Source organism: Salvelinus fontinalis, chromosome 11 (genome assembly GCF_029448725.1).
Source record: "Salvelinus fontinalis isolate EN_2023a chromosome 11, ASM2944872v1, whole genome shotgun sequence".
In the NCBI taxonomy this organism is placed as follows: domain Eukaryota; kingdom Metazoa; phylum Chordata; class Actinopteri; order Salmoniformes; family Salmonidae; genus Salvelinus; species Salvelinus fontinalis.
The window spans coordinates 14,464,744-14,476,871 of NC_074675.1; the positions used below are offsets into that span (position 1 = coordinate 14,464,744).

At 42.7% G+C, this 12,128-nt stretch overlaps 1 protein-coding gene across 1 annotated transcript; it reads right to left on the bottom strand.

The window, feature by feature from the left end:
- Positions 1-350: 350 nt before the first annotated feature.
- On the bottom strand, positions 351-11,906 carry LOC129865110 (plakophilin-2-like). The gene is made up of 13 exons (XM_055937603.1): positions 11,366-11,906; positions 10,915-10,985; positions 8,788-9,440; positions 7,929-8,067; positions 7,471-7,678; positions 7,026-7,203; positions 2,728-2,845; positions 2,264-2,425; positions 1,772-1,948; positions 1,388-1,541; positions 1,030-1,222; positions 639-726; positions 351-535 (listed from the first exon to the last, which is right to left on the bottom strand). The coding sequence occupies exons 1-13, from the start codon at positions 11,553-11,555 to the stop codon at positions 479-481; spliced, it is 2,388 nt and encodes a 795-aa protein (XP_055793578.1). The 5' UTR covers positions 11,556-11,906; the 3' UTR covers positions 351-478.
- Between the last annotated feature and the right edge of the window lie 222 nt (positions 11,907-12,128).

A 12,128-nucleotide genomic window follows, 5' to 3' on the forward strand; every position in this document is an offset into this window, starting at 1 on the left:
TGTGAATCCATGATTGTGAACTTTTTTAATAGACCTACAGGTAGTAATTTAATATTGTTTACAACCCCAACTATGTTAACATCAAAACTATATTTTACAACTTCAGTTATGACATTCATTAGACTAACATACTTCATAATGTTAACCTTATCTTGTCTTCCACTTTATGCTGATTCATTTTCTTCCTCAAAATCCTTCCTTCAAATGGAATTCAAGTCATTGCTGATCCTCCATCAGTTGTTTTTAATCATTTTTTTTTCTCCATTGTAGAGAACTTGGTCTGCTACCAAGAGCTTGCAGCAATTGTTGTTACTGGAACAGACACATAAATGTAATACCTCACACAGTGGAAAAGTCGACACACAAAACAAGTATTTTATAAAGCAGTGAATTGAGTCATCCAAGTCCACACAGAAGAGAAACTACACTATTGCCTCAATCAGCACAGTGCTTTGTGATCGACCGCTTAGTCCCGTATTTAATGTACAGCCTTTGATGTCCTGCTGTTGACGAAGTCTGCTTTCCTATATCCAGCCTACCACATGATGAGAGGAAAAGCAACACAGATTAATTAAAAACTATTGTCACCACACCAAATGTTTCTTATCCTTTGAGGTTATACTGTGTAGGGGCCTTACCTTCCTATAGGCCCTGTGGAGCTCTGAGTGGCTCCACATGCTGTGTAGTAGGATGCAGGCTGCCTGGCCAGCCCTGGTGGGACCAAACCTAAACGGACACAAGGTTACTGTCATTGGACATAAAAGGAACAGTATAAAGCAAAGGAAAAAGGTTAAACAGATTCAAATAAATTCCCTCCAATCCAACTCACAATGTTCAGGAATAATACAGTGCATTTTAAGGCCATCTACAGTCTTTACATAGCATCAACCAACAGTGCCACATCGACTGTGCAGTTGGGCATCAGATTGCTACGTGCAGTATATCATGATGTGGTTAGTTGACATGTTAAATCCAGGCAATGTAGTCAGCCTGGAACGCAGCCATGGTCTTCAGAAGCTACCCACTGACCCGTTGTCCTTTGCGCTGATGTTGATGATCTTGGGCAGCGCCCCGTGGTTGACGATGGCCCTGACGTGCTGCGTTTCATCCTGGCTCATGTTGATGAGGATGTGGCACAGGGACACAGTCACCTCTGTAGGCAGGTCTGTGCTCGTGTCCGAGTTGGGTAACATGACCACCAGCTGTGGCAACACCTGTTTGACTACAGAGAGAGTGGAACGCTTTGTGAGAGATTGTTTGATTTTCTACAGTGGCAGGTTTTTATGCTTCTGTGCATTTACATACACTTACAAGTCCAAAGGAAAATACTTTGTGGGACTTATGTAGGACTAAAACATTGCGGTTGATGAGTCAATTCACAGCTCACCAATGTGAGCGTGAAGCTCTCTGTAGCGTGAGATGTTACATAGCAGGGACACAGCAGTCTTCTTCACATCCATCCCTCCTTCCTGGAGCATCTTCATGGCCTGGAGTAAACCATTCTCCCGCTGTACTATGGTGTGGGCGATGGCCTGGGATACCTGCCCATACAGAGCCATGAGACCAACATCACCAACTGACAGTCAATATAGTAATGCATAATATAGTAGTCACATCAATGTAATACTTACTATACAGTCAAGTCCTGACAACATAATAGATGGCTGTATTGTAGTTATTCCAATCAAACCCATGGGCAAATCAATTCCACACTCCCAGAACAGTACATAGCCCATAGAAATAAGATCATAGATCTGTGATATAGCCTTACCAGGCCGTTCCCAGCTGTGATGTTCTGCAGGGCTCCGATGGCAGTCTCCTGGGTGTAGGGACGGATGCTGCGGGCCATGATTGACAGGTACATGCGCACTGTGATGGCGCTCCACAGCCACTCTATTCCACATGGACTACCCTTCTCCTCCAGCAGAGGGCGCTTTGGTTCAAGACGCTATAGGACCAAAACAACCAGAAAACAGGAGGCCCTTTAATTCAAAGTTAACTCCCAGATACCAGGTTTCACATTAATTTTCAATTAATGTGTATAAGGCTTTTAACAATTACATTTGTCAAAGAAAACCAGGCTTAAAGAGTTAGTTCAAAATGTATGCTTTACCACTTAACAAGGCGGCTTAGCCATAACATAGGCATTGCCAATTTACTTTAGTGGTAATAACTTAATTATAACCAGATAGAAACAGAGCATGTCAAGTACATAAGGGCAACAACGATGATAACAGCCACAACAGAGGTGATGGGAGCCCACCTGGATGATTTTGGCACTGCGAGAACCGAAACAGCCGGGGGTCTTGGTCTTTGGATTCAGGTTGAGTCGAGACTCATGGAGCTCGCTGGCGTACTTCTGTGGAAGTTCCACCTCCATCTGGTAGGAGAGGTTATGTAGGATGCACACACAGTTCTCTGTGGACTGTGAAGGAGAGAAGTGGTTCTGTTCAAGGGGCTATGATTTTAATATCAAACATTCTGCAATGTCTATTGTAAAAAATGGTTCATGATGTTTTCTCAATATTTAACACTAAAGGCGTGATTAATAAGTTGTTCTAGAGACATAAATTGATCAAATATAGGCAAAAACAGTCTTATTTAACTTCCCTGTGTCAATATTTATTCCACCTACAAATGTTTAGTAATGCTTGTACGAAATAAAAACAAGTGAACATTTTGCACAAAAGTTTAGTAAATGTTACTTTAGTCATTCATATGCAGTACCTTGTCATCGGGCTTGTAGTCAGCTATGGTCCCGCGGATGTAGTATACCAGTGAGTCAATAAGGTTCTCACACTGCCGCATGGCTTTTCTCCCTTCTGGACCAGCCGAGCTTATGTTTCTGACAACAACAATGACAGGTTGTCATTATCGCCACTAGGCAGCAACAGCAAAAGCATTCTTTACATTCTAGACATTGGCCAGACTGGCTAAATATCTATCCTAGCTGTTGGCCGGATGAGCCAAATGTTTGTAGCAGAGATATTTGGTGTACTTTAAAAAGGTTTTCTGTTATCTGCAGATAAAGCCATTACAATAGGTCATTGTAATAACATGTCTCTGTGTTGAGAGATAGCAACGCGTTTCAAGCACAAAGGAAAACGTAAGCAAATGAGCAACATGAGTTAATCTTTCACTTTAATTTCAACCACTTGTCAATGAGTCAACTGTTCCACTTCCTTTTAGATGAAGTCAAGCAAAAACACATGACAGTTGCCTCAATACATGTGACCAAATGGTAATGATTTATTCCTAAAAATTCTGCAGCCTTTTTGTTAACGTCAAGCCAAATACAGTAACATTAGTGATGACCCAAGGTTATGGCTGTGAGTTGGAGTGTTATGTGTTTTCGTTTTAAAATCAGGCCAAAGACTGAGGAATTCCTCAGAGTTACACAAGTCAATGGTTGCCAGGGCTTGATAGCACCAGCCAATATGGATTCAGAGGTTTCAATTCTACTAGAGCCACTAAGAGGGAGAGGGCTCCATTAATAATTTAGTCCAGGACTGTTTTCAGTTGTATCGGTTGCTAGGCAAAAGCAAAACACTCCTTGTTATACCATGTTGTGTTTGTCAGGTGGTATATCTGTGCCAAACCAATGGCAGTCGGTTCAACAGGAACACAAGGTATGCAGGATATTGTTTCCAGCGCATTGCTGTTCCATCAAGGTGATGCTGCCTAGGCAGAAGTCATCATGCCTGTTTTGCCAGGTAGAAAGGAGTAACAGGATGACGATGGCCTTTGAGGAACCTCACAGTTCTCACTCATGGCGAGGAGGCTGTCAGAGATAAATATAATATGCTTGACAAAGCCCTGTGAGATGTAACACTGTGGTGAGAGATGGATTGCACATGAACCGACTGGGTCACCGTATAATAATCAGCGCCTTCAGAAAGTATTCACACCCCTTCACTCTTTCCACATTTTGTTGCGTTACAGACTAAATTTAAAATTAATTCAATTGAGATTGTCACTGATCTACACACAATACCCCGTAATGTTAAAGTGGACTTATGTTTTTAGCAGTGTTTACAAAGGAATTCAAATGAAAAGCTGAAATGTCTTGAGTCAATAAGTATTCCAGTCTTTTAGAGTACAAATGTGCTTAAGTCACATAATAAAGTAGCATCGACTCACTGTGTGCAATAATATTGATTAACATGATTTTTGAAATGACTACACCTTCTCTGTACCCCACACATACAAGTATCTGTATGGTCCCGCAGTTGAACAGAGAATTGTAAAGATTGAACCAAAAAGACCAGGAAGGTTGTTTTTTGTTGCCAATGCCTCACGAAGAGGCGAAGACGTAGATGGGTAAAAAAAGACATTGAATATCACTTTGAGCATGTTGAAGTTATTAATTACACTTTGGATGGTGTGTCTATACACCCAGTCACTACAAAGATAGTCACCATTCCTAACTCAGTTCCCAGAGAGGAAGGAAACCGCTCAGGGCACTAAAGTAAAACTGCAAAAAATGTGGCAAAGAAATTCACTTTTTGTCCTGAATACAAAGCAAATCAAAACACTCTCCGAGTACCTCTCTTCATATTTTCAAGCATGGTGGTGGCAGCATCATCTTATGGGTATGCTTGCCATTTGCAAGGACTAGGGAATTTTTTAGGATAAAAATAAACAGAATAGAGCTAAGCATAGGCAAAATCCTAGAGGGAAAACTTGGTTCAGTCAGCTTTCCAACAGACCCGGAGACAAATTCCCCTTTCAGCAGGACAATTACCTAAAACACAAGGCCAAATATACACTGGAGTTGCTTATAAGACAATATTATATGTTCTTGAATGGTCTAGTTACAGTTTTGACTTAAATCTATGGCAAAACTAGAAAATGGCTGTCTAGTTATCATCAACAACCAATTTGACAGAGCTTGAAGAATTCTCATTAATAAGTGGGCAAATATTGTACAATCCAGGTGTGCAAAGCTCTTAAGAGACTTAGAGAAAGACTCACAGCCAAAGATGATTCTAACATGTATTGACTCAGGGTGTTGAATACTTATCTAATCAAGATATACAGTTGAAGCCAGAAGTTCACATACACCTCAGCTAAATACATTTATACTCACAATTCCACAGTTTCACAATTCCTCACATTTAATCCGAGTAAACATTTTCTGTCTAAGGTCAGTTAGGATCACCACTGTATTTTAAGAATGTGAAATGTCAGAATAATAGTAGAGAGAATGATTTCATTCAGCTTCTATTTCTTTCATCACATTCCCAATGGGTCAGAAGTTTACATACACTCAATTAGTATTTGGTAGCATTGCCTTTAAATTGTTTAACTTGGGTCAAACGTTTTGGGTAGCCTTTCACAAACTTCCCACAATAAGTTGGGTGAATGTTGGCCCATTCCTCCTGACAAGGCTGGTGTAACTGAGTCAGGTTTGTAGGCCTCCTTGCTCGCACACGCTTTTTCAGTTCTGCCAACAAATTTTGGCAGGTCAGGGCTTTGTGATGGCCACTCCAATACCTTGACTTTGTTGTCTTTAAACCATTTTGCCACAACTTTGGAAGTATGCTTGGTGTCATTGTCCATTTGGAAGACCCATTTGTGACCAAGCTTTAACTTCCTGTCTGACGTCTTAAGATGTTGCTTCAATATATCCACATAATTTTCCATCCTCATGATGCCATCTATTTTGTGAAGTGCACCAGTCCCTCCTGCAGCAAAGCACCCCAACAACACGATGCTGCCACCCCTGTGCTTCGCGGTTGGGATGGTGCTCTTCGACTTGCAAGCCTCCACCTTTTTCCTCCAAACATAACGATGGTCATTATGGCCAAACAGTTCTATTTTTGTTTCATCAGACCAGAGGACATTTCTCCAAAAAGTACGATCTTTGTCCCCATGTGCATTTGCAAACCGTAGTCTGGCTTTTTTAATGGCGGTTTTGGAGCAGTGGCTTCTTCCTTGCTGAGCGGCCTTTCAGGTTATGTCGATATAGGACTTGTTTTACTGTGGATATAGATACTGTTATACCCGTTTCCTCCAGCATCTTCACAAGGTCCTTTGCTGTTGTTCTGGGATTGATTTGCACTTTTCGCACCAAAGAATGTGTCTCCTTCCTGAGCGGTATGACAGCTGCGTGGTCCCATGGTGTTTATACTTGTGTACTATTGTTTGTACAGATGAACGTGGTACCTTCAGGCGTTTGGAAATCGCACCCAAGGATGAACCTGACTTGTGGGGGTCTACAATTTTTTTTCTGAGGTCTTGGCTGATTTCTTTAGATTTTCCCCATGATGTCAAGCAAAGAGGCACTGAGTTTGAAGGTAGGCCTTGCAATACATCCACAGATACACCTCCAATTGACTCAAATTATGTCAATTAGCCTATCAGAAGCTTCTAAAGCCATGACATCATTTTCTGGAATTTTCCAAGCTGTTTAAAGGCACAGTCAACTTAGTGTATGCAAACTTCTGACCCACTGGAATTGTGATACAGTGAATTAAAAGTGAAATAATCTGTCTGTAAACAATTGTTGGGAAAAATACTTGTGTCATGCACAAAGTAGATGTCCTAACCGACTTGCCAAAACTATAGTTTGTTAACAAGAAAATATGTGGAGTGATTGAAAAACGAGTTTTAATAACTCCAACCTAAGTGAACTTCCGACTTCAAATGTATTAGTGTTTTATAGTGTAATTTAATATATTTTTTATCTTCCACTTTGACAGAGTATTTTGTGTAGATTGTTGAATAAAAAAATTAAAGACGTCCATTTTAATCCCACTTTGTAACACAACATAAACTGGAAAAAGTCAAGGAGTGTGCATACCTTCTGAAGGCACCGTACACCATTTAGCATCAATCAATAAATTATTTCATGATCATTCCAAACATAACTACTATACCGCTTTCTGCATCCCACTGCCTAGTGTCTATCCCAAGCTGCCCTAAGATGGATCCCTAGAAATACTTGACCACAGATACTACATAGGTCAGTGCAAAACACACAAATGGCCAATAAACGCCTTTGTCCAGACCAGACGACCTACCGGAGGCAGCCAGTGGCGTTGTAAAAGGTGTCTGGGTCAGCCAGCATGCCATCTTTGGGGTTCTCCCCCTCAAACAGGCCTGAGCAGGGCACCAACACAGACGTGGTCAGGATCTCCAGGGCCTCTTTGGAGAGATGCTCCTTCAGCAGGTCATGGGAGGATAGGTTCCACAACAGCCCTGTGGAACATGTTTCATTCTTAGGTTACTACTGTGTCATTACCATTTTACCATGTAAGTTCATGTAAATCACATATTCACAAAGCGTCTCAGAATAGGAGTGCTGATCTAGGATCAGCCCCCCCTCATTCATTATGATTTAAAAGGATAAACTGATCCTAGATCCACTCTCCTGCTCTGAGGCACTTTGTGAATACGCGCCCTGGTCATTAATATAGTGCTACGACGATCTCTTTCAGATCTACACGAGCAGGTGCTCAAACTAACCAGTGAGCTGCCGCCGGGTCTCTATGTCGCGGCTTTTCCTGAGCAGACGCAGTGTAGGGGCCACGCCCTCGTTGTCCTTCACCTCCATCTTGTTCTCGCTGCTCTCGAAGACGACGTTTCGGAGCGCCCCCGCCGCTATGCGCTCCAGCTCCTCGCTGTCGCTCTGCAGCAGTTTGATCAGCCTGGGTATACCGTGGAGGTAGAACACCTGGGGACAGACAGGCAGAGATCTTCATCTACCCTTGTTCCTATGAAGAGTGAGCTCAACTTGAATTTTCATGCGAATCGCCCACAATCTCAATATAAATTGAAGGGAAAATACCCCTACCAATCCAATTATTTGAAAATGGCACATACTGTATTGTCAACATCAGCTGTATTGTAGGCCTACAGCCTGGAAGCCTTTAACCTTAATTGACCGGCCAAGTCAACAGTAGTAGAGATGGGCCCCAGCTCACCATCTTCTTAGCGTCAGCGCTGTTGAAACATTGGTTTTGAATAAAGCTGGCAGCAGTGATCTGCATCTCCTCATTCTCTTGGCCCAGCAGGTTCACTGCCCTCTCCAATGTCAGCTCAGGCACCTTGCTCTCTGGCTTCCTGTGTATGGGAGAGAGCATTGAAAAGGAAATTCCTGTCATTGACAAACACACACACACTCACTCACTTTATCAATCCCAAATTCTGATTAATCCAATTTCTCATCCTCACAACACTTTCCATTATATTCATTATATGCACCTATTACAAAATCTGGGTAAATCATTGACCTGAAACGACAGATAAGCAACTGAACCACCAATAATTCTCTGGAAGACTCTTTTACAATAGCTTTAGTGCCAGCCTAGATAAGCCACCGAAATCTGGAACCAACAGGACCCTGAACAGCTTCTACCCCTAAGTCATAAAACTGCTAAATAGCTAGTTACAGTTAACCAAATAGCTACCTAGACTGCATTGACCCTTTTTGCTGCTGTTGATAATCTATCCTGTTTATTATCTATCCTAGTCACTTTATTCCTAGTTATACAGTATGTACATATCTACTTCAATTACCTTGTACCCTTGCAAATCAATTCGGTACTGGTACCTTGAGTATATAGCCAAGTTATCCTTACTCATTGTGCATTTATTATTACTTCTCTATTTTCTCTCTCTCTGCATTGTTGGGAAGGGCCTGTAAGTAAGCATTTCACTGTTAGTCTACACCTGTTGTTTACGAAGCATGTGACATAACATTTGATTTGAGATGTTGAGAACTAAATTAATTGCCAGATCTAATCAACTTCAGGTTTGTATAGAACACATAAGCCGTCTTACACCGCAGTGACTTCATTCACGTCTGTCTGCTGGATCTCTGGCTCCGCCGCCGCCCTCATCTGGCCCATGTCCACCTCCATGCTGACCAGTGAGGCTGGGTACGAGGGAGGCCATTTGGCTCCCACATGCCCCTGGCTCTCCTTCCCCACCTGGCCCAGCCAGGCCAGGCCCTCTGCTCTCTGGGTAGCATTGAATGACCCGTAGCCTGTTTGTCTCCTCGCCCCCTTTTGAACCTCCATCAGGTAGGGGCTGTTGTCGGTGCGAATCGCAGGGCTGCTGCACAGGAATGAGTGGTCTGCAGAGAGGGGCTGAGGACCTCGAGACTGTCTGAGGGACTGGCCCCAGTGGTAGTTGCCGCCGTTAGCTATGGCGTGTGTCCTTGTGCTACGGGCCATTTCTGAATGGGCATAACGCCGCATCAAGTCTGTCCCATAAGACCGCTCCTCTGAAGTTCCCATCATGGGCGGCTGGCTAGGGCCGGGGAGGGTGTAGGTTCCGAAACGGAGTGTCCCGTAGGCCAGACGGGAGCGAGGTAACTCAGGGCTGGTGACTGGGGTCAAATCCACCCTCTTAGACGGACTTCTTCTATTCTCCTTCAAAGACGACAGGCTGCTGAAGTCCCTGCCTCCGATCTGACCCAAAGATGAGTGTGTCTACATGGAAAGGTGAAAAGCAGTGGTTGCCCCGTTTCAGAAGGCTTACAACTGAATCAACCATAGACATTTCTGGTAATAATGCTAAAACATCTGTAAAGCAGTTGCATATAATTGGACACAGTCGTGATGACTCAAAGCAACACAAAAGGTTTAGGGAAAAAGATCATACAAAATGCTCTCTCTGATGTCTGAATAACCACTGTTCTGTTTGTATTGTTGCATCATCCTGTATTGTGTGTTTTAAAGCCACAACTTACAAGGAACCCAAACCGGCTGCGCGCGAGCGCCATCGTGCATACATTTATTTTGTCCCCCCACACCAAACGCGATCATGACACGCAGGTTAAAGTATCAAAACAAACTCTGAACTAATTACATTAAATTGGGGACAGGACAAAAAGCATTAAACATTTATGGCAATTTAGCTAGCTAGCTAATTTGTCCTATTTAGCTAGCTTGCTGTTGCTAGCTAATTTGTCCTGGGATATAAACATTGAGTTGTTATTTTACCTGAAATGCACAAGGTCCTCTACTCCGACAATTAATTCACACATAAAACGGTCAACCGAATCGTTTCTAGTCATCCCTCCTCCTTCTAGTCTTTTTCTTCTCTTGAACTTTATATTGCGATTGGCAACTTTCATAAATTAGGTGAATTACCGCCACTGGCCTCATATAACCAATGAGGAGATGGCACGTGGGTACCTGCTTCTATAAACCAATGAGGAGATGGGAGAGGCAGGACTTGCAGCGCGATCTGCGTCAGAAATAGAACTGACTTCTATTTTAGCTCTTGGCAACGCAGACGCTCGTTGGCGTGCGCGAGCAGTGTGGGTGTAATAATTGAATAATATAGATTTCTAAATGTATTTTGCAACGCGAGTGGTGTAGTCAGCCTGTAATGTTTCCTTTAGGAATCATGAAGATATTATTCAATAAAACTGCAGTTCAATTCAAATTGTCTATGTGAGATGATAGAATTTCAGCGTTTGGTAGAACAGACAAAGGGGCGATAAATATGTCAAGTGTGCCAGTAGGAAAGGCTTTATCTGTCACATTTTTGAGATATGGGTATCTAACACTCTCTGCCCTATGGGCTTGGAGCTTACAATAGCTGCACATCCCTGAGACTATCCAATTTGTTTTTATTCAAACCATATGGGCAGTACATTCAAAACTAATGCAGCCTACAGTTTATTTTAGGGGCAAATAGATACCATCTCCTTTTCCTGCGAAGTTTATCACCTCAGTGACACACTAAATATGGAATTCAAGTAAAAAAATGTAAAAACACTTCACATATCCTCCAGACACATTGCACTTGACTGCCATGCAGGGTGAAGTCCCTTGCTCCGGAGTTGAATCACGTAGCTGTTATTTCTAACATTCAAGGCTCTCTGGTTTAACTTTAGGGAGGCTAAAGCACCTGTGACTGTGGATAGTGGGTTGTGTATTATTGGACAGGCCTTACCTTCATGTTAGACAAGGTTCCATCTCTGGAACCGGTGATAATTGATGGCTTTCTGGATAGATGAAGACTACCTGAAAGATACACCACATGTGTTCTAAAGGATCATGCCATCGCACCAATTCCCTAATTACCATCTGGACACACGCCCTCTCCTATTGGAAAGGTAAATGGAGAGGACCACAAATACAGTAGGCTAGAGGAGATTGCAAGCATGTTAGAAAACGATTATATTCAAACATCATAACAAGTACAATGTCACTAAGAATTTGACACAAATGACTAGGCCTGCATGTCCATTCGGTTGCATCTGGTTTCGACCCGTCCTGTATTTCCTGGTAGACTATGTCTAAACAGCCCCCCCTTGTCGACAAATTCCCTTGCCGATTTCAATAGGCTAATCTTACAGACCTCGTTTTATTCGTGCAGACTCAATGAAAAACTACTATTTTACCATTGGACGTTGTCTTTTTGCCCTTACGAGCAAGTGTGAGCTGCACTTGTTGCTGAACACGAAAACCCCGGTCGGTTGAATGAGTCTTTGTATTATCCTCCGGTGGTAATGCCAAACTCGTGTCATCTGCGTCAAGTGTGAATGAGTCTAGCGCAGGTAAAACAGACTTCATAAATGGCGGCGCTTCCATGATTCCGTAGCTCTCCAAAAGTGTAATTCCATAAAATAGCCCGCAGATTCAGAAAAAGTGTCACTATCGTCCTTTCCCGATCCGTTCCTACACAGTGACTCGGTGTTCCCGAACAGTGAAGTATTCGGGTGAGTTCGTTCTGGTGCAAGCGGGACAGTTGAGTTCATTGCCACTGGGGTGTGGTCTGTATAGTCGACACCTGTAATATCATTTTACAAATAAGGAAGCGAGGACACGCTGGGAAGAATGCCAAAATATTATCGTTGATAGGCTACAAGTCCAATTCTCTGGCAAATAGCAACCCTTCTAGATTCGGGATGGGCAACTGGCGCCCTCCAGATTATAGGCCCGCGGAAATGTCTCCCCCAACCACATTTTTTTTAAAGGCACTGTCAGGGTCTCAATTTACTGTTGATAGTTGGACTAGTAGAATACACAAGGTGCTATTTCGAAATTTGGTTGTGCATCAGCAGTTTTTCTCTTATGTCAGTTACTGACTGTCACTCAGTTAGTTCATGTCAGGAAAACTTTTTTAGATTGGTTAGTTAGTCTAGCGCCCAGCTATCTAATCAT